Source organism: Oncorhynchus gorbuscha, linkage group LG18 (genome assembly GCF_021184085.1).
Source record: "Oncorhynchus gorbuscha isolate QuinsamMale2020 ecotype Even-year linkage group LG18, OgorEven_v1.0, whole genome shotgun sequence".
Classification (NCBI taxonomy): domain Eukaryota; kingdom Metazoa; phylum Chordata; class Actinopteri; order Salmoniformes; family Salmonidae; genus Oncorhynchus; species Oncorhynchus gorbuscha.
Genome location: NC_060190.1, coordinates 24,944,304 through 24,967,725, shown reverse-complemented (window position 1 = coordinate 24,967,725; position 23,422 = coordinate 24,944,304). Strand labels below are relative to the sequence as shown.

The following is a 23,422-nucleotide window of genomic DNA, read 5'->3' as shown; positions in this document are numbered from 1 at the left end:
AATAACAATGTGTTCTTAACCGACTTGCCTAGTTAAATAAAGGTTAAATAAATAATCATATTTTTCTGCATTAAACTGCTGGGAGTGGATGACTGGGTTGGGTGGGCGAGATGACGAGAGAAGCTTTGGCTGGAGTGAAAGTGGGAATTGTATTGTTGGAACCGCAACAACAATGACAACAACAACAGCAATTAATCTCTCTGAGACGTGTGCAGTATACTTTTGTCTCGAGTCTCGATCCATCTCATTCTTTAATTTCCCTTTTTTTTCTAGCTTGTATTGTTCTCAACATTCCCAATGGAGCATAATGACCATGAATCATCATTTTTTTACTCAACCTCCCTCAGGGTAGCAAACATGTTTTGGCCATCAGAGAGCTGTGGAGCTGCCACAGAGTAACTGAGAACCATGCCTTGGTGCTATTGACAGAATAAGGGCCTAATTAGGAGAAGAAGGGGATGCTGGGTAGTTTGCTGATACTGCATGCAGTGGGGAGGCCTGGGAGGGAGCAGACCTGGATACAAATTGCGTGGCGTCCATAGAAGTGTGCCACCGCCAGGGATTTTCTCAGCAGACCTTCTCTAAACCCCTCACTATACCGTTGAACGTGTGAAATATTAGCATGCCAGGTGTTGTGTGTCTCTAACTCATCGCAGTGTGACTCGCGTTATCGTACCGTGCGTTGTGTTATACGCCCGAAGCTCTCGCTAGCTGTCTCCCTTCACAATTGAGTGTAGTCACGGATATGCCCTACAGGCCTGAGTTTGTGTAATTTATTCATCTGGGGTGGTTGAATGTCGTCTTGACTTTTGTCTTAACTTGGCAGTGTATCTTGTGTGCTTTCAGGTTCCCGGGCTGATGCATAATCAATAGGTAATGTTCCATCGCGTCTCATAATGTGTTTTTTTTTTTTTTTTTTTTTGCCTTGCAGGGCTTCTACAAATGCCGCTGTGGATGATGCTCTGGATGACAGCTCCGAACGCAGAGAAAAGGACACCGGATCAATAGGAGCTTTCCCCCCCTTCCCTTGGCCAGTCCATTCTCCTTCCAGGGGAATATAGCTAAACACAAACAGAGCCGGACTAGGTGCTGGAGTGAACCCACCTCCCCCATCCCTTCCCCCAGCCTTGCCTCCCGCAAGTCCCAGATATGTGGCCCTTACAGAGGTCACTCGCTGCCCCTCGTCTGGGGAACCTGCTCCTTCTCATGGTGCTGGTCCTCTTGGTAGGCCCGTCCCAAACAGGAGGCCAACCCCAGACCTTCAAAACCTTCTACCCGCCCGATTGGGGACTGACACACCTGGCCATTCACAACAAGACGGGCGAGGTCTACGTCGGCTCAGTCAACTGGATCTTCAAGCTCTCCAGCAACCTCACCAAGCTGCGGAGCCACATGACTGGTCCCGTGGTGGACAATGAGAAGTGCTACCCCCCACCCAGCGTCCAGTCCTGCCCCCACGAACTGGCCCAGACCAGCAATGTCAACAAGCTGCTGCTCATTGACTACGCCCAGAACCGGCTCATCGCCTGCGGGAGCACCTCCCAGGGCATCTGCCAGTTTTTAAGGCTGGACGACCTGTTCAAGCTAGGCGAGCCACACCACCGTAAGGAGCACTACCTGTCCAGCGTGGCAGAATCTGGCACCATGTCCGGGGTCATCATCACCTCCCCGCATGGCCCCGCCAGCAAGCTCTTCATCGGCACGCCCATCGATGGCAAGTCTGAGTACTTCCCCACACTCTCCAGCCGCAAGCTGATGGCCAATGAGGAGAACGCCGACATGTTCAGCTTCGTCTACCAGGACGAGTTTGTCTCCTCACAGCTCAAGATCCCTTCGGACACCCTCAGTAAATTCCCCGCCTTCGACATCTATTACATCTACAGCTTCAGCAGCGAGCAGTTTGTCTACTACCTGACCATGCAGCTGGACACTCAGCTCACCTCGCCAGACGCCTCCGGCGAACAGTTCTTCACCTCCAAGATCGTCCGTCTCTGCGTGGACGACCCCAAGTTCTACTCGTACGTGGAGTTCCCCATTGGCTGCACCAAGGATGGTGTGGAGTACCGCCTCATCCAGGACGCTTACCTCAGCCGGCCCGGGAAGCAGTTGGCCGACTCTTTAAGCATTTCCGAAGACGAGGACATCCTATTCACGGTCTTCTCCCAAGGCCAGAAAAACAGGGCCAAACCACCCAAGGAGTCGGCCCTGTGCCTGTTCACACTGCGCCGCATCAAGGAGAAGATCAAGGAGCGCATCCAGTCCTGCTACAGGGGAGAGGGAAGGCTGTCGCTGCCCTGGTTGCTCAACAAGGAGCTGGCCTGCATCAACTCGGTAAGTCCCTGCGACCCTCGTAGTGCCACTGACCTCTATCGGATTCTCCGATTCAATTCACTGCCCTTCAATTCACTGCCCTTCAATTCTGATATGTCCCTCACATTAAATTCACTTTGATTCTTATTATTTGCCATGCTCTTTTCAGAGAGCATTGAACAAAAGGCCTAAGCTCTAATGGCTGACCTTGTGGTCTCACTGGAGATCTGTCAATCTTGAGGAGACCGTAGTTACAACCACCCTGCAATTATCAGGGTTTCGATTCAGACAGTGGTGATGAATACATGGGCCTTCCTCAACACGCCTCTGCCATGATGCTGGCATTTAGCTTTAGTCCCCTTCCACCACTTCTCCCTGGGGCCATCTGTAGGCCAGTCGTAATTAGAGAGGAAGTGCTGAGTCTGAGCCCGGTTCCCACTCTCTTCCTGGAACCACTGAGTGCTTTGATTTAGTCCAACGGAGATATCATTAGCCCAGTCCCCAGGATTTGTGAAATGTCACTCAAATGACACACACACACACACACACACACACACACACACACACACACACACACACACACACACACACACACACACACACACACACACACACACACACACACACACACACACACACACACACACACACACACACACACACACACACACACACACACACACACACACACACACACAAATTCATTGAGAGAGGGTTTGATCACATGCTGTCTGCAGTACTCGGCCCCTCAGGGAAGACAGAGGCTTGGCTGGGGTTCTCCTACTGATCCACGGTGCATGGCCGCGCATTGCTTTCGAGAGCGCACACCCCGCTCCAGGCCGAGATAAAACAGTCCACATCTCCGTCGACCCTCTCTTTAGCCTCCTCCCTTCTCGCTCCCCTTCTCTCTTATCCCTTCTTCTTCTCTTCCTCTTCCTCCTTCTCTCTTCCCAACAGTCATCCCGCTTTCTCGCCCTCTCCCCGTTCTTTCTCGCTCCCCCTCTATATATATCCATCTACAGTCCACTTCTACTTCTTATTTTCTTTGTCACTCGCTCGCTCACTCACTCAGCCTGTTAGCTGGCGTTCTCAACCTCCATCCCACTCTCTCCTTCTTCCTCTTTCATTCGTTCTTTCCCTCTTTTTTTGTGCTCCCCCCCCCCCCATTTCTTAGTCTCTACCACTCTAATGATTAGTTCTTTTGCTATAGCATTCTTATTAAACAGCGGTACGGCCCAGCTTGGTGACAGGTGCTGCGTGCTAATGAAGGCCCATCTCCAGCTGTACGTCATACACATAATGGACTATGAATGAGTACAGCAGGAGCAACAGCAGGTCACTCTTTATTACAGTTCATTACCAAGAGTGCACAGGTGCTTGAAAGAAAGGGATGTAGAGATTGGGAAAGGAGGCTGCCGAAAAGCCTGTCAGAGTCGCGCCGTCTGTCGTTTCTAAACCTAGAGAGGGAGAGCAAAGAAAAGAGAGGGATTTGTGAATGGCCCAGTTGAGGCACTCAGGGGGTCACCTCGCTCCTCCTCAGCTGCAGTTGATTGCGTGTCGCCGTGTTGGCCCTTTCTTTCTCAACTCCTCTTCTCCCCGTGAGTGTTAATTTGACCGTTTTGGAAATGGGCTGCGGTTCTCCACGTGCAAATATGTCCTCACAAGTAGCGTTTACACAGGATAACTTTTTTTCCAAAGCCAGTTAAAATGTGATCTTCTCTCAAGTAACACCCCGCAATCTGCTTAGTCAGCCAGTCGGTCGCAAACCATTCCACACTGAATCATTCTGGATTCCCGCTTTTTAAGCCCACTCGTTGCCACAGCTCCCCGGCTCTGGTGGGGAACGGTGATGTAAGAGCTGCTGTGTTCAGACGATTGGCTGGCCCTTGATCCTGTGGCGACGCCAGGTCAGGCTTGAGGACTCATTGAGTAGAAGTAATCCTGTAAGCACAGGTCTTGAAACAGCGTTCCCCTCCCCCACTCTCTTAACCTTAACCTTTGAAAACTGACCTTAGATCAGTGTCTGGGGTGATTTTGGCTCATTGCTCCGTGAGGGGCTAGATGAGGTCAGCAGTTGACCCTGGTGTAGAGCGGCTGGGAGGCGAGGCGGATTGAGGCAGACCATTGGCCAGCTGAAGGGTGCAACCTATCATGATGAATGGTCTCCCGTACTGTCAGCTCCCCTCATTACCCCTGTAAATGGACTGTGACTGTGTGTGTGTGGAAATCTCACATAGGTTCACTGTTGTAGATATTTATTATGTAATTTTGTTCTTTATATCACACACACACACACACACACACACACACACACACACACACACACACACACACACACACACACACACACACACACACACACACACACACACACACACACACACACACACACACACACACACACACACACACACACACACACACACACACACCTCTATCTGAAGCGACCTCGGGCAGTGGTGGTGTTCTCAGGCCCTCACCTCATCTGTCTGGGGTTTATTAGTGATGCTATGACCTTCCACCACTCTGGGAGTAGATCCATAGAAACCATTTCTCCACAGAGGGAGGGAGCAAGACCGAGATCGGGAGGGAGAGGTGGGTAGAGTGGGAGAGAGAATAAGCGAGGGAGAGCAAGTGGGTGGAGGATTGGGAGAGTGAGACTGGGTGGAGAGGTGGGTAGAGTGGGAGAGGGAGAGCAAGTGGGTGGAGGATTGGGAGAGTGAGACTGGGTGGAGAGGTGGGTAGAGTGGGAGAGGGAGAGCAAGTGGGTGGAGGATTGGGAGAGTGAGACTGGGTGGAGAGGTGGGTAGAGTGGGAGAGGGAGAGCAAGTGGGTGGAGGATTGGGAGAGTGAGACGGGGTGGAGAGGTGGGTAGAGTGGTAGAGAGAATAAGAGAGGGAGAGCAAGTGGGTGGAGGATTGGGAGAGTGAGACGAGGTGGGTAGAGTTGGAGAGGGAGAGCAAGTGGGTGGAGGATTGGGAGAGTGAGACGGGGTGGAGAGGTGGGTAGAGTGTGAGAGGGAGAGCAAGTGGGTGGGAGAGTGAGACGGGGTGGAGAGGTGGGTAGAGTGGAGAGGGAGAGCAAGTGGGTGGGTAGAGTGGGTGGAGGATTGGGAGGTGGAGAGGTGGGTAGAGTGGAGAGGGAGAGCAAGTGGGTGGAGGATTGGGAGAGTGAGACGGGGTGGAGAGGTGGGTAGAGTGCGAGAGGGAGAGCAAGTGGGTGGGTAGAGTGGGAGAGTGAGACGGGGTGGAGAGGTGGGTAGAGTGGGAGAGGGAGAGCAAGTGGGTGGGTAGAGTGGGAGAGTGAGACGGGGTGGAGAGGTGGGTAGAGTGGGAGAGTGAGACGGGGTGGGTAGAGTGGGAGAGTGAGACGGGCTGGAGAGGTGGGTAGAGTGGGAGAGTGAGACGGGGTGGAGAGGTGGGTAGAGTGGGAGAGTGAGACGGGGTGGGAGGTGGGTAGAGTGGGAGAGTGAGACGGGGTGGGTAGAGTGGGAGAGTGGGAGAGTGAGACTGGGTGGAGAGGTGGGTAGAGTGGGAGAGTGAGGTGGGTAGAGTGGGAGGGTGAGACGGGGTGGAGAGGTGGGTAGAGTGGGAGAGTGAGACGGGGTGGAGAGGTGGGTAGAGTGGGAGAGTGAGGTGGGTAGAGTGGGAGAGTGAGGTGGGTAGAGTGGGAGAGTGAGGTGGGTAGGTGGGAGGTGAGGTGGGTAGAGTGGGAGAGTGAGGTGGGTAGAGTGGGAGAGTGAGGTGGGTAGACGGGGAGAGTGAGGTGGGTAGAGTGGGAGAGTGAGGTGGGTAGGTGGGAGAGTGAGGTGGGTAGAGTGGGAGAGTGAGGTGGGTAGAGTGGGAGAGTGAGGTGGGTAGAGTGGGAGAGTGAGGTGGGTAGAGTGGGAGAGTGAGGTGGGTAGAGTGGGAGAGTGAGGTGGGTAGAGTGGGAGAGTGAGGTGGGTAGAGTGGGAGAGTGAGGTGGGTAGAGTGGGAGAGTGAGGTGGGTAGAGTGGGAGAGTGAGGTGGGTAGAGTGGGAGAGTGAGGTGGGTAGAGTGGGAGAGTGAGGTGGGTAGAGTGGGAGAGTGAGGTGGGTAGAGTGGGAGAGTGAGGTGGGTAGAGTGGGAGAGTGAGGTGGGTAGAGTGGGAGAGTGAGGTGGGTAGAGTGGGAGAGTGAGGCGGGGTAGAGTGGGAGAGTGAGGTGGGTAGAGTGGGAGAGTGAGGGTGGGTAGAGTGGGAGAGTGAGGCGGGGTAGAGTGGGAGAGTGAGGCGGGGTAGAGTGGGAGAGTGAGGCGGGGTAGAGTGGGAGAGTGAGGCGGGGTAGAGTGGGAGAGTGAGGCGGGGTAGAGTGGGAGAGTGAGGCGGGGTAGAGTGGGAGAGTGAGGCGGGGTAGAGTGGGAGAGTGAGGCGGGTAGAGTGGGAGAGTGAGGCGGGGTAGAGTGGGAGAGTGAGGCGGGGGTAGAGAGGTGGGTAGAGTGGGAGGGTGAGACGGGGTGGAGAGTTGGGTAGAGTGGGGGAGGGAGACTGGGTGGGAGAGTGGGGTGGAGAGGTGGGAGAGTGGGAGAGGGAGACTGGGTGGGTAGGTGGGAGGGGAGACTGGGTGGGAGAGTGGGAGAGGGAGACTGGGTGGGTAGAGTGGGAGAGGGAGACTGGGTGGGTAGAGTGGAGGGAGACTGGGTGGGTAGAGTGGGAGAGGGAGACTGGGTGGGTAGAGTGGGAGAGGGAGACTGGGTGGGTAGAGTGGGAGAGGGAGACTGGGTGGGTAGAGTGGGAGAGGGAGACTGGGTGGGTAGAGTGGGAGAGGGAGACTGGGTGGGTAGAGTGGGAGAGGGAGACTGGGTGGGTAGAGTGGGAGAGGGAGACTGGGTGGGTAGAGTGAGAGGGAGACTGGGTGGGTAGAGTGGGAGGGAGACTGGGTGGGTAGAGTGGGAGAGGGAGACTGGGTGGGTAGAGTGGGAGAGGGAGACGGGGTGGAGAGGTGGGTAGAGTGGGAGAGGGAGACGGGGTGGAGAGGTGGGTAGAGTGGGAGAGGGAGACGGGGTGGAGAGGTGGGTAGAGTGGGAGAGGGAGACGGGGTGGAGAGGTGGGTAGAGTGGGAGAGGGAGACTGGGTGGAGAGGTGGGTAGAGTGGGAGAGGGAGACGGGGTGGAGAGGTGGGTAGAGTGGGAGAGGGAGACGGGGTGGAGAGGTGGGTAGAGTGGGAGAGGGAGATGGGGTGGAGAGGGAAGAAACGGCATTGGTGAGAAAAGTACCCAGTTGTCGTACCTGAGTAAAAGATGCCTTTAATAGAGAACGACTCAAGTAACAGTGAGTCACCCAGCAAGTCTAAACGGTTTTGGTTTTAAATATACGTAAGTATCAAAAGTAAATGGAATTGCTAAAATATGCTTAAGTATTGAAAGTAAAAGTGTCAATAATGAAAAATTCCTTATATTAAGCAACCCAGACGGTACGATTGTCTTGTTTTCTAAATTTACGGATCGCCAGGGGCACACTACAACAGTCAGTCATGATTTACAATGAAGCTTGTGTGTTTAGTGAGTCCACCCGATCAGAGGCAGTAGGGATGACCAGGGATGTTGCCTTGATTATTGTGCGAATTAGACAATTGTCCTGCTTATTAGCATTCAAAATGTAACGCCCTTTTGGGTGTCAGGGAAAATGTAACGCCCTTTTGGGTGTCAGGGAAAATGTAACGCCCTTTTGGGTGTCAGGGAAAATGTAACGCCCTTTTGGGTGTCAGGGAAAATGTAAGGAGTGAATAATACATGATTTTCATCAGGAAGGTACTGGAGTCCAATAAAAAGTGGTCCAAAAAATATAAATGGTAAAGTACAGATACCCAAAAAACACTACTTAAGTAGTACTTTAAAGTATTTTTACTTAAGTACGTTACACCACTGAGGAATAGTGAGCTGGAACGAACGAGAGAGAGAGAGGGCGACAAGTAGCTACAGAAAGAGAAAGGAGACATGCCTTTGCATGGCTATATCTGCTGAGGAAAGGGAGGTGAGGAGAAGTGGATATTGCAGATGGAGAGAAAGGGAAAAGAGAGAGCTACTGAAGCTAGCTACTCAAAGCCTGTGCTGCCCATGTGAGGGCAGGAGGAGATGATTTGAACAGAATGCTCCCGCACCAATAATATCGCTGTCAGTCACTCGGGCGCTGGGCTGTCACCGTCACCGCTGAAGCTTTCCATCATCCGCTGGCTCTTCACAGGGAAGGCGCTTTCTACCGCTGCTCCTGACCCTTGGCGCCAGCTGGTGGCTGGCAGTGTGCCAGATAACGCTCACCGTCTTCAGGTGACATCTTGACATTCATGCCGTCAGGAAGGGAGTAGGAGGAGAACAGAGGGGGGGGGGTTGTGTTTGTTGTGGGTGGGGATGTGTGCTGTGGGTGGGTGGGGTTGTGTGTGTCGTGTTTTTTGGGGGGATTTTTGTGTGTGTGTGTATAGTGTTTGGTGAGGTGGAGGTGTGTGTAGTGTTTGTTTTGGGTGGGTGTGTGTGTAATGTTTGTTTTGGGTGGGTGTGTGTGTAGTGTTTGTTGTGGGTGGGTGTGTGTGTTGTGGTTAGGGGGGTGTGTGTGTAGTGTTTGTTGTGGGTGTGTGTGTGTGTTGTGGTTAGGGGGGTGTGGGTGTGGCATGCGCAGGTGTGGCAAGTCTGTAAATGGACAAACGAAATACAATGCTACTATCACAACTTTTCCTTAGGTTTAGCCCACATCTCTATTTCTCGCTCTGGCCTAAGATGGCGCCGACGTAATGGAGTATGAATCTCCGTGTACTCACTGTCCACCCGACCCTTCCCGGAGACTGTGGAACAATGGGCGAGGTGCCAGGAAGCCTGGGATTCCTACCATAGAGTAGGAAAAGAAGACTGAGAGGCCGACATGGGGGTGGGGGCATCTTCGTGTGATCGAGACACCGGGTGACCCGTACTAAGCAGGACGCGCGTGCGCTACACTATGCAGGATGCCTACTCACAGCACTATTGAACTCGACTGGCATCTCTCTTCAAAGTAAGAGCGGATGTGAATCTCCGACTCTCCCCATGCATCTAGCCTCGGCAGTTTGATAGTGTTGCAGGTTATGCCTTTTTTATCTGTTAAACTACTTCCGTCCTGCCTCCGCTCCTTGGAGCACATACAAAAGACGGTGTCCCAAATGGCACCCTGTTCCCGATGTTAGAGCACTGCTCTCGCACTATGCAGGGAATAGGGTTGCGTTTGGGCCGCACTTAGGAGCCGCCGCCGCTGCTACACCGACCTACATGAAGATATGCCGGCATACTGAAAGCTTTGTTGGGGCTATCTGCTAGCCTCTATCTGCTAGCCTCTATCTGCTAGCCTCTATCTGCTAGCCTCTATCTGCTAGCCTCTATCTGCTAGCCTCTATCTGCTAGCCTCTATCTGCTAGCCTCTATCTGCTAGCCTCTATCCGCTAATAGCATTATTAAATTTCATAGAACTTCGCTTGTTCCATACAGGGGGAAATGCAATATAGTTTAGTCAAGTCGACTCTGCGATTATCAGATACAGAATCAACGGTGTGTTCAAATGCTACATTTCGAACACTTAATCTGTGTTTGATTTGAGATTGCCTCGTGAAATAGATGCCCCCCCCCCCAAAAAAAAAATAATAAATTGGGAACTCCAGGCAGGCTCAAGCGAATGCTGAACTATTCAAAATAGTATTTGATCCCAGGTCTGGAGGGCTGTGTTCTTCCAAAACTATATCTTCAACTCAATGCAAGGCCAACTAATAACCTCGTTAAATATATTTGCCTTTGCGATTCTGAGCGGTAATTACGATAAATGTAAAACACAGGACTATTCCCCATTTCCTTAATCAGAATGTGACGGTAGACGCACGTAGCTCATTAAACGTGACTAATTGGGACGGCGGCGGTGATGACCACCGGATGGATGTTTCTTAGTTAATTGGGCGACGTAATGTGCTGAGGGGTGAGAATTACTGGGTTGAACCTATGTCATTATATACCATACTAAAGTACTAATATTAGACATTCTTATGTATTGGGTTTGATTGACGGACAAACCAACCAATCCAGTGTGTGCGTGTGTCTACCTGTGTGTGTTTGCTCATCAGTGTCTCCCTTAAGATTGTTTTCAGCAGCCGAGGCGAATGTGTGTGTGGGGGTGTGGGGGGTGCCAGGTTGTAAGAACGACTGAGAGGTTCACTTCTGGCGACAAAAAATAAAATAAAAAATGCCGTTTTACTCCAAAAATGCATGAATATAAATAAGGTTGACCCCATCTGAAATACAATTGATGGGAACCACTGCACTGTAGGGCAGATGAGGAGCAAGCTGTGGCTGCGTGCTCGTGGCTCTCATTCCTGCTACTGCTTAAATCTGTTTGACAATTACAACTGGTCTTTTTAAGCAAACAGATCTTTAAAAGGGATAGTGCGAGATTTTGCCAATTTAAGGATACCATTTCTATGCCCAATGCGTGCAGTTTTTAACGTTAGTTTCGGGAGATTCGCCACAAAGTTTTGCTAAAAAAATCGTAGTTATTGGAGTGGCGGCAATGATACAAAATCTCATTCTCGCTCTGTCTCTCTGGCCCCACCCCATGCTCACAAATCGCCGATGCCCATGCTAATGATACTAATTGCCCGTGTAATTATTTATTGATGTCTGTCTGTGTGTCTCTGTCTTTTGTGTTTTCAACGTGTACTTGTCACGTACACAGGATACAGCAAGTGTAAAACAGTGTGGTGACGTGCGCAGTGTATTATTACAAGTGTAAAACAGTGTGGTGACATGCGCAGTGTATTATTACAAGTGTAAAACAGTGTGGTGACGTGCGCAGTGTATTATTACAAGTGTAAAACAGTGTGGTGACAGCGCAGTGTATTATTACAAGTGTAAAACAGTGTGGTGACAGCGCAGTGTATTATTACAAGTGTAAAACAGTGTGGTGACGTGCGCAGTGTATTATTACAAGTGTAAAACAGTGTGGTGACGTGCGCAGTGTATCATTACAAGTGTAAAACAGTGTGGTGACGTGCGCAGTGTATTATTACAAGTGTAAAACAGTGTGGTGACGTGCGCAGTGTATTATTACAAGTGTAAAACAGTGTGGTGACGTGCGCAGTGTATTATTACAAGTGTAAAACAGTGTGGTGATGTGCGCAGTGTATTATTACAAGTGTAAAACAGTGTGGTGACGTTCGCAGTGTATTATTACAAGTGTAAAACAGTGTGGTGACGTTGGCAGTGCAAAACTCTTTCCCAATGAGGCAGTAATACAAGTAATAATATAGATAAGAAATACGAGAGGAAACAGAACACAAGAATCATATACAGGTTAGTGCCAGTACCATTATTACAGTGTGCAGGGGTGCTGGATTGATTGTAGGTATGTGCATGTAAACAGGGGTAAGAAGTGACTGGTAGCAGGATAAATATTAATAGTAATAATAATAATAATCAACAGCAAAAATATAAACGCAACATGTAAAGTGTTGGTCCCATGTTTCATGACCTGAGATAAAATATCCCGGAAATGTTCCATATGCAAAAGAAGCTTATTTCTCTCAAATGTTTTGCACAAATTTGTTGACATCCCCGTTAGTGAGCATTTGTCCTTTGCCAAGATCCACCTGTCAAGTTTGGCATATCAAAAATCTGAATAAACTGCATGATCACGACACAGGTGCATCTTGTTGCTGGGGACAATAAAAGGCCACTCTCAAATTGGCAGTTTTGGCACACAACACAATGCCACAGATGTCTCACCTTTTGAGGGATTGTGCAATTGGCCTGCTGACTGCAGGAATGTCCATCAGAGCTGTTGCCAGAGAATTTAATACTTGAAGAATTTCTGCACACTGTCAGAAACCGCCTCGGGGAAGCTCATCTGCCTGCTCGTCGTCCTCACCAGGGTCTTGACCTGACTGCAGTTCGGTGTCGTAACAGACTTCAGTGGGACAATGCTCATTTTCCATTGGCCACTAGCTGGAGAAGTGTGCTCTTCATGGATGAATCCCGGTTTTGACTGTACCGGGCAAATGGCAGACAGCTGTTTGGCATCGTGTGGGCGAACGGTTTACTGATGTCAACGTTGTGAACAGAGTGGCCTGTGGTGGCGGTGGGGTTATGGTATGGGCAGATGTACGTTACGGACAACGATCACAATTGCATTTTATCGATGGCAATTGATGAGATCCTGAGGCCCATTGTCGTGCTGTTCATCCGCTGCCCTCACATCATGTTTCAACACGATAATGTACATCATTCCTGGAAGCTGAAAAATGTCCCAGTTCTTCCATGGTCTGTTTACTCGTCTGACATGTCACCCATTGAGCATGTTTGGGATGCTCTGGATCGACGTGTACCACAGAGTGCTCCAGTATCCAGCAACTTCGCACAGTCATTGAAAAGGACCGCCTGTCGTATGGGAGCAGAGAACAGGCAAATGCTGGGGTGACTGGAGTCTCGGGCAATTTTGGGGGGCCTTTCTCTGACAGGAGTTGGAAGTGTTTTTGACACTTTTGGGAAGCTGATAGCTGAAATGTTGCTAGTGACTGTAGTGCCACTGCTTGCTGCTGTCACACTGGAACATAAAATAATAATAATAAACCATATTTTTTTACATGACGCAAACGCAAGCACACAATAACCCAGCTGTGTGTTTAAATACAATTCAAGGCATGTCCAAGGACCACTCGTTACAAGTAGGAACAATCACACACTCCCATCTCCACATTGCTCCGTTGCCATGGCGTTCTAGGCCTATCTGACGTGAGCGAGATTGACCCTCCGAGAGATTCCACAGTTTGCTTGGAATTCTAAAACAACTGTGTGTCTTTAGTGTTAGTCGTTCTAGGCACTGTGTGTTTGTGCGCGAAACGTGCACGTGCGCGTGGCCGCTAGGTGCACCTGCATCGTATGTGTGTGTGTTTCTGTGTGCGTTTGCCCCGTGCCCCCCCCCCCCCCCCCCACCCCACTATGCCTAAGCAGTGACGTGACAGTGTTTGACTGTGGGCTGTAGGTCAGGAGTTCCCAGTGGGATTTCCCCCGGCCTGTCTGTCACCGGCGATGACTCGGCACATGACACACACTCTGCCCTGTACTTTTGTTATCGGAAGTACAGCTCACGAGTAGAGGACATGTTGTTCCAGGAAGCTTTGGATGTCGGTGGCGGTGCCTCACCAAAGTGCTTTAAATTTGCGTTTGGAAAAGCGCTGTATGAGATGAAATGAATTAAAAGACGCAGTTGGGCAAATAGACATGTGGAGGGACAGACAGACAAACCGAGACCCACACAGACAACATGTTTTATTTACTTTGAGAGGAGACCCCTTCTCTTTCAGAGACTCCAGCGATGTCTCCTTAAGCTCAGCTGGGATTCTGGGTAATTTATGAGAGCGAAAGATGGAGAGGGAGGGGGGCAGAGAGCGGGAGAGAGTGAATGAGGCAGGCATACAGGCAGGTAACACACACACACACACACACACACACACACACACACACACACACACACACACACACACACACACACACACACACACACACACACACACACACACACACACACACACACACACACACACACACACACACACACACACACACACACACACACACACACACACACACACACACACACACAGAGAAAGAGAGAAGCCCAGTGGAATGTGTGAATAGTTTGTGCTGTGATATGCCAGGCTGTTTTGGCTTGTGTGTGGAATGTGGCAGCGTGTGTTTAGTTACGCCCTGTGTGTGTTGTATTTATAGAGCAGGACCTCTGTCTATGTGTGTGTGGACGTGCCCACTCACAGAATCAGACCGTTGTGTATCCATGCATGATGCATACCCATACATGTATAAATGTATGAGCGCACATTTAATGAATAAGTGGGGCAGGGGCAGATATTTGTATTTTATTTCTATTAGTTTAAGACATTTTTCTTTTGAAATGACGTTTAGATTCAAGTAGTTTCCAGACCTGATTTTCTAGTTTTTATTTAGTTGTCGTTTTTACAAAAACAATTCTATTTAGTTTTGTATTGTATTATTTAGTGTTCGGGATATTAAATAACTGGTGCCTGGGAGGCTAGGAGACATTGATGTGTTGTATAGGGATGTCACTTCTTGCCACGGGGGGGGGCGTGAGTAATGCGTAAGGTGATGGGTCAGTTCAGAGGTTAGGTTGACGTTGTAAAGTCAATTTCGATGTGACTTGGGTTTGAAAGGGTTCGCGCCTAGACTGGCGAAAAAAAAATATGGTGGAAGGAAACTCTCTTCACAGACCGCTGGTGGTTTCCAGCTGATTGTCAAACAAATCACTTCATAAAGTAGGTTACGTAGCCAGACAGCATCAGGCTACACTTACATGTCTTCTGCCTTGACGACGAAGGCAGTATTATCAGCAGCACCTGTATTTTTACTAAATAAATGTGTTTCACTCTGGTAATATTTCTGTAAAATTGTTATATTTGCATTTTGCCCGGCTTTGAAAGCGCCTCATTGCTTAAGCGAAGAAATTGTATTTAAAATAAATATTACTAGTATTTTTTTGTATGTTTATGCCCAGCTCACAAGGCCCCTTGATGTAAAGGCCTGAGGCAATAGCCTCTTCTGCCTAGTGCTAAGTCTGTCACTGATCCCTCTCAGGTCTGTTTAACGGGGTGGCTCTCCCATAGACACCAATGTCTTATCAGCTGTGTCTGGGTCGGCTTAGTTCATTGACTGTATATGAACCAGAAATAAATGAGGGATGTCTCGCTTCCTCTTCCATCTCTGGTTTAGCTTGCCCTTTGCATTTACCAATCCGATTCAGAAACTTCAACTCCATTTGGAGAAATCTTGAAAACCCGTTAGATTTTTTTCCCAAAGTTTAGGAGGAAAAAACAAATTCTGGACAAAATTAATGTTGGGTTTTATTTTAGTTAGTTTTGGAGTCCAAGATAATAGTATCGGTATATTTTTAGTTTTTCAAACAGGTTTGGTAATTATTTTATTTTCCAAAATAGTTTTTTCATGATTAGTTTTAGTTTACTATAATGGACTTGGTGTGTGCGCACACTTGTTTATGTTTGTGTGTGTGTGTGCGCGCACGTGTGCATAATTAATCTTTATAAACTGGGTGGTTCGAGCCCTGAATGCTGATTGGCTGACAGCGCAGTGGAGTGCCTGGATACAGCCCTGCGTCGTGGTACGTGAACCCTTTGGAATTACCTGGATTCCTGCACAAATTGGTCATAAAATTTGATCTGATCTTCATCTAAGTCACAACAATAGACAAAAACAGTGTGCTTAAACTAATAACAAACAAATTATTGTAATTTTCTTGTCTATGTTGAACATATCATTTAAATATTGTAGTGTAGGTTGGAAAAAGTATGTGAACCCCTAGGCTAAGGACTTCTCCACAAGGTAATTGGAGTCAGGAGTCAGCTAACCTGGAGTCCAATCATTGAGATGAGATTGGAGATGTTGGTTAGAGCTGCCTTGCCCTATTAAAACACACTCTCAAAATTTGAGTTTGCTATTCACAAGAAGCATTGCCTGATGTGAACCATGTCTCGAACAAAAGAGATCTTAGACTTAAGATTAATAATTGTTGACTTGCATAAAGCTGGAAAGGGTTACAGAAGTATCTCTAAAAGCCTTCAGGTTCATCAGTCCATGGTAAGACAAACTGTCTATAAATGGATAAAGTTCAACACTGTTGCTACTCTCCCTAGGAGTGGCGGTCCTGCAAAGATGACTGCAAGAGCACAGCGCAGAATGCTAAGAGGTTAAGAAGAATCCTAGAGTGTCAGCTGAAGACTTACAGAAATCTCTGGAACATGCAAACATCTCTGTTGACGAGTCTACGATACACGATACGTAAAACACTAAACAAGAATGGTGTTCATGGGAGGACACCACGGAAGAAGCCACTGCTGCCCCCAAAAAACATTGCTGCACGTCTGAAGTTTGCAAAAGTGGACCTGGATGTTCCACAGTGCTACTGGCAAAATATTCTGTGGACAGATGAAACTACAGTTGAGTTGTTTGGAAGGAACAGACAACACTATATGTGGAGAGAAAAAAGGCACAGCACACCAACATCAAAACCTCATCCCAACTGTAAAGTATGGTGGAGGGAGCATCATACCAGACACACCAAAAATATTGCTGAACTGAAACAGTTTTGTAAAGGAATTTACAAAATTCCCCCTGACCGTTGTGCAGGTCTGATCCGCAACATTTAGTTGAGGTTATTGCTGCCAAAGGAGGGTCAACCAGTTACTAAATCCAAGGGTTCACTCACTTTTCCCACCCTGCACTGTGAATGTTGACACGGTGTGTTCAATAAAGACATGAAAATGTATAATTGTTTGTGTGTTATTAGTTTAATTAGACCGTGTTTGTCTGTTGTTGTGACCTAGATGAAACTCCGATCAAATGTGATGACCAATTTATGCAGAAATCCAGGTATTACCAGAAGGTTCACTTATACTTTTTCTTGCCAATGTATACCACAAACCCCCGAGGTGTCTTATTGCCGGTCACCAACGTAATTAGAGCAGTAAAAAGGAATGATTTGTCATACTCGTGGTATATGGTCTGATATACCACGGCTGTCAGCCAGTCAGTATTCAGGACCCGAACCACCTAGTTTATTATTGACAATATATTGTCCAGTGTAGGTTAGCCAGCACAGTAAGTGTCTTCTTGTGGACTGTAGGTTAACTTTCAAACCCAGAAGAATACCATTACCCTTCACTACCCAGTAGAACTCTGGGTGTGCATCCCAAATGGCACCCTATTCCCTATGTAGTAGTGCACTACTGTTGACCAGGGACCAACGGGCTCTGGTCAAAGTAGTGCGTTATGTAAGGAATAGGGTGCCATTTGGGACTCAACTGCTGTCTCTGTGTACTAATGTACTCTATCTTAACCCTTTCAACCCCCCCCATGATGGATTAACACTTCAAGGTCCTTCCCTCCAGGCTCTGGTGGGGTGGGGCTACCGTGTGTCTGACTAAGTGCCCGACGCAAATTCTGATTGATGGAGACGAGCTTGCACTTCTCTCATGATTGGGTTGAATATGGCCCTGTGGGCATCTGGAGAAGTGTAGGAAGGGTTGTAGTTGAGTGAAGTGTGTCTGTTTTGTCCAGCTGGGCGACTGGCCAAGGCCATTAGTGAATAAAAAGACTGTTGTTTCAAGTAACGGCTCAGTGGACATGGACACACACACACTTCACTCCTCTACAATCCTCCCCATCCTTCTGCAGATGCCCATTGTTAGTGAGTCGCAGAAGGTTCCCGTAAAGCAGCAATCCCTCTCTCTCCACCGGGTCACGGGGCGAACTACGGGACTTTGTAACCGACTTGATACCCAGCTGGCTGTCCCTTCCTCTTTCTCCTCTCCTCCTTTCTCCTCCTCCTTTCTCCTCTCCTCCTTTCTCTCCCTGCCTTTCTTCCTGCTGTGAGATGGATAGATTAAGAGAAAGACGCAGAGTGAAAGAGGGGGAGGAATGGAGGACTGAAGAGAGAGGGAGAGACACACGTAGAGTTGCGGTACTCGTCCGCTGTAGTTCTCGGCTAAGGGATGGTTTGAGAGTTGGAGAGGGAGGCGGCAAGAGTGAAATAAAGCAGGAAAGGAAGGACCAGGGGGACATCGAGGAGAGTCGTGTTGAAATCAATTTCAGGCAGATGGTGGGACACGTGAGGGAGAGTTAACTGTTCTCTTCTGTGGATCAATCAGATGATGTCGTGATCAGTCTTTGGATTACACCACCATTTACACACACGTGTGTGTGTGTGTGTGTGTGTGTGTGTGTGTGTGTGCGCGTGCGTGCGTTGCCCGTGTTAAACACACACCGACGCCACTTCAATTCTAACCTTCCTCTGCTAGCAACTTTTTAGACCTCCAGAGGGTGCGGGTTGTGCACACACAGTGACGTTGGTGTGTCATGCCTCTCACAACAGGCCGATTTGACTTGCGTAGTAAGGTTGGTGACCTCTGCCCTATAGGCTGAACCACTGACACAAAGCATTCAGGCTATCTCCCTTAGCAACCCAAGTGCCAGGTTGGAATTTGTCAGGGGGTAACTATTGTGCCCCTTAATGAAATTAGAGCTCTGAATGAGGGGATTATCATTTGAATCGGCTGAAGAGAATCCTTTGGGGAGAGACACACACGCACTACTTAAACATGCACACAACACTCGTCTCTAGACGATAGTTCACGTTAGCAAACTGCGTATCTGTTGTGTTTATGTGACTCTTTCCTTTGTCTTTCTGTAAGTGCAACTGCGCTCTGATATTGTACTGTATTAAACAAGGCTATTACAAGGCCAGACACATTGTTTTTGCCTGTCTCCTCACACTTCTCTCTCTCTCCTCTCTCGTTCAGCCTCTACAGATCGACGACAACTTCTGCGGCCAGGACTTTAACCAGCCGCTGGGCGGGACCAGCACCATAGAAGGGATACCGCTCTTCATTGACAAGGATGACGGCCTGACCTCGGTGGCCGCCTACGATTACCGCGGCAACACCGTGGCCTTCGCCGGCACGCGCAACGGCAGGATAAAGAAGGTAAGGAGCGAGAGGATGGCGGGAGAACGTCTCTTTCGGGTCGGACGTTTCGCCGTGTTTGAGGGGCGTCGTTGTTACGTTGTATTCACGCCCTTTGTTGATCAGTCTTGTCACGGCAGATTGGAATGCGGGTGTTTTTTATTTGATTTCCGTAAGCAGGAAGTTGCTCCATGTATAATCAGGTCGACATTGATTGGTCCTCGTGACTTTTTTAAAAGGGGATATCATAGGCTGTGTCAGGAACGGCGACCCTATAGATTCCTATATGGCTCCGGCGGAGTGCACTAGGTAGGAAAGGAGACAAGGTGGTGTTGACACGTCCGCCCTCAGGTAGGTGCCGGGATCTGATTTAGCCGTCGGGGCTTTTTTTAGTTCATAAAACCTTGACTGCGACGCATCACATCCATTTGACTCTGACGTGTCTTTAACATCCAGGAGACCCTGCAGGCCGTCGATCAAAGTCTCCGCCCGTTTTTTTTATTTTTTAAAATTTTTAAATGGCCGCTCAGACGACAGGCGGGGAAATTGACTGCGGTCGTCTAGTTTTAGTAGATGCAGTATATAGGCCGAGCCTGTGGTGTCAAATGGAAATGGATAGAGTGGTCTATTGAAAGTCGTGGGGTTTTGGTTCCCGCGATGGTCATAAACGGGATATTAGGCAGATGTGTGTTAGCTGTTAGTGGCTTTGAATGAGAGCTGAATGTTGTCTGGATCTTTGCCTCCAGAATCTCTGGTGAACATTCCAAACGGGCTGCTGCTGTTGGTCTGAGTTGGTGTGTTCTTATCTGTGTGTTTTATTGATATCTCAGTTATTAGCACGTACACCGTGTGCATGTTGATTGTGTGTTTGGTTGGTGAGTGTTCGTTATGGCCTGTCATACTAATTTGTGTGTGTGTGTGTGTGTGTGTGTGTGTGTGTGTAGTCTGTTGAAGACAGGGCTCTCGAGGTAGATAGGAGCTCATTGTATTTCGCCTGGTTTACCTTCTGCTCCGCTCAAGACATTGAGACACCGTTATGAATATGCATTATAATCTGTGGGTTTCTTTGTCTGAATGTGTAGTGTGTGTGTGACAGCACAATGCAATGTTGACTTAGATTCAGCACTGTGCATTTGTCAAAGTGACACCGACCCCTTCAGTTATTTTTGTGAACAGCGTTATTTGTTGTTGTGCGAGACGTGTGTTGGTGTGTGGAAGGAGAGAACAAGGTTGTTGTTACATGGAGGTAATTGCCAAAATAATGGAAACCCCAACATAAAGTGTCTTAATAGGTCATTGGGCCGCCACGATGCGCCAGAACAGCTTCAATGCTCCTTGGCAGATGTTCTACAAATGTCTGGAACTCTGTTGGAGGGACGTGACACCATTCTAACATGGGAAATTCCATCATTTTGTGTGTTGTTGATGGTGGTGGAAAACGCTGTCTCAGGCGCCGCTCCAGAATCTCCCATAAGTATTCAATTGTGTTGAGATCTGGTGACTGAGACACACACACACACACATACACACACACACCCCCTTTAAACCCCCTATGCTAATTTGAGACCCCTCTTTCAAAGTTCTGGAAATAAAATACACAAAGGTTAGCGGTTATCATGCTAACAGAGCAAGATAATGCTAGCAGTGCTAGATTCAAAACACCAGTGGTATTTGTGTCTACATCTGGGCTCAAATGCGCTAGGTGTGAGATGACATCTACACAAGAGGAAAATAAGGTGGAACTGATAAATGAGCATACATTCTTTGTCTGTTCCAAATGTATCATCATCAAGCAGCTTAGGGAAGTGATTCTCCGGCTGCTAGTTCAGTTGCGGGGGGAAACGAGATGTGCGTTTCAGTTCTGAATGCCTCCTACAGCTAAGGACTCGATGAGTCGGGCGGTACTGACCTGCTCCAATCCACTGGACAGATGGTAAGCTCAACTCCCCGGTCAGTGGGAGACTGGAGGCGAAGGAGGCGAAACATAAATGTCACTGATGTGTCTTCCTTTGATCAGCCTCTCAGAATAGCACTAAAAACAAGCAAGCAACACAGAACATGACTAACAATAGCCCATATTAACACATGTCGCTTGAGAAATAAGGTTTGTGAAATTGACCACTTATTGACATCTGAAAACTGCTAAGAGTCGGTGTTTGGACTATATATGTGTGAAATGTTGGATAATGTAAGTGATATCAAGCTGCCCACTCAAAAATAAGCTCCAAGCTGTAACCAGTGCCTGTTATCTGATTCAAGTCATCAGTCCATCCTACCAGGGTGTTTACAAACAGAACATGAACTAAATCATCTATGTATATTTCTCACATCTTTACTAATATAGCGCTATCTAGAAAAACCAAAGTCCCGAAGACTGGACCTAAACTGGTGTATAAACGATCATACGGGACGTTTTAACAATGATTCCTTTGTGAAGATGTGAAGAAATATTTGTTGGGCTGATGTAATAAGGAACATCCAGACGCTGCACTGGAAGCATTTGTGAAACTGCTTCTTTCCAGTTACTGATAGGCATGCGTCCATCAAGAAACTGACTGTTGGAACTGCCAGAAGAAACTGTACTATGGAACAAAGATACATTATGTAAAGAATGATGGTTAAAAAAAAACTCTGGAGTACTTAAAATGAAATTCTAGGCAAATAAAGCAAGCTCTGCGCCTTCCTTCACTGAGGCAGACGGCTTGTTCATAACAAAACCCTTTGATATTGCCGACCACTTGGATACCTTTTTTGTTGTTGACAAAAATGTAATAACTTAGGTATGACATGCAAACAACAAATGCCGGGCCTTCATATTCATGCATCATGGACCAAATAATGAAAGACGAGCACTGTAGTTTTGAGTTCCTCAAAGTGGGTGTGGAAGAGGTGAAAACAAACAAAGACAAACCACCAAGTACTGACAACCTGGATGGTGAATGTTTGAGGTTGGTAGTGGAGTACATTGTGACATTTTTGTCACATCTTGAATGGATGCCTAGAAGACTGTGTGTGGTAGGCAAAGGTCATTCCGCTACCCAAGAATAGCAGAGCACCCTTTTTAATTGATTTTAACAGCTGACCAATCAGCCTGTTACAGGTGCTTAGCAAACGTTTGGTAAAATACCGTTTGATCAAATACAAAGTTATTTTGCAGAAAACAAATGAACAGACTTTTCAGCATGCTTATAGGGGGAAGGGCACTCAATGTGCTTGGCATTAACACAAATGACTGATTTGGCTGAAATAAATTGATAGTGTGAAGATTGTGGGAGCTGTTTTGTTGAACTTCAGTGTAGCTTTTGATGTCATCGATCATAACCTATTGCTGAAAAAAACGGAGGTGTCATGGATTTTGCATCCTCTGCCTTATTATGGCTTGGGAGTTAACCCCTCTGTGTTTTATTAGATGGGTTTGTTAATGGAAGCCAAATTCAGTTGAGGGTGGTGTTCTGCAGGGCAGCCCACTAGGGCCATTATTGCTTTCTGTTTTTACAAATGACCGTCCACGGACCTTGAATATAGCCTGTGTGTCTATGTGCGCTGACGGTGAACAGTAAACAAAATAACTGAGACACTTAACATAGAGCTTCAGTCAGTTTTAGTTTTAGAACTAGCGATAGGTTGATGCTAAATATCAAGTAACAATTTGTGGGACAAATCACTCGCTCAACACTAAACCTCGCTTAGATCTGTTATTAAATAATGTGGCTATTGAGCAGTTTGAGGAGACTAAACTGCTGGGTGTAACGCTAGATAGCAAGCTGTCATGGTCAAAACATATAGACTCATTGGTTGCTAAAATGGGTAGAGGTCTGTCCATGATAGGGCGTTGCTCTTTCTTGACATCTCAGTCAACCAGATGGCTCCTACAGGCCTTAGTTTTGTTGCACCTGGACTACTGCCCAGCTGCGTGTTCACGTGCTGCAAAGAAGGACATAGGTCAATTGCAGTTGGTCCAAAACAAAGCAGTGCGTATCGCACTTCGATGTACACGGAGGGAAAGTGTCAGTAACATGCACGTCAGTCTCTCCTGGCTGAAAGTTGAGTAGATATTGACTGAATCACTGTTGGTCTTTGTGAGAGGTATCGATGTGTTGAAGTTACCCAAACTGTCTGTTAGAGCAGTCGGCACACAGTTCGGACGCTCATTGGCACAAACACAAGACGACATGCAATCAGAGGGTCCCTTCACAGTCCTCAGGTCCAGAACAGAGGCTGGGAAGTGCACATAGAGCCATGACTACATGGAACTCTCTGCCACCCCAGGTAACTGAAGATATTAACAAACCAGTCATAAAAACAGGTAAAAGAACACCTAACTGCAGAAAGGGGACCGTGAAGGGACAGCCATTTTTATATATATTGTATTGGAGTTTGCACTGTACTATGTATTAGACCTATGTGCTGGTATGTAGGCTGTGTGGAGTTTTAAATGTATGTATTTCAGTCCATGACGACATGTGTTCTCTATTATGTCATGTTTCATGTTGACCCCAGGAAGAGTAGCTGATGCTTTTTCTGCGGCTAATGGGGATCCTAAGGTCTTTTCTTGCCATGGCAGCCAAAATAATGGACAACTGGGCA

General features: G+C 48.0%; 1 protein-coding gene across 3 annotated transcripts in view; it reads left to right on the top strand.

Moving 5' to 3' along the window:
* Window positions 1-23,422, top strand: part of LOC124003403 (plexin-A1-like) — a 328,475-nt gene that overhangs the window by 47,744 nt on the left and 257,309 nt on the right. For all 3 annotated transcript variants that reach the window (XM_046311635.1, XM_046311638.1, XM_046311637.1), the window contains exons 2-3: window positions 932-2,331; window positions 18,674-18,856. In XM_046311635.1, the coding sequence (XP_046167591.1) occupies window positions 1,150-2,331; window positions 18,674-18,856 (1,365 nt within the window). In that variant the 5' untranslated portion in view covers window positions 932-1,149. The remainder of the gene's footprint in view (window positions 1-931; window positions 2,332-18,673; window positions 18,857-23,422) is intronic.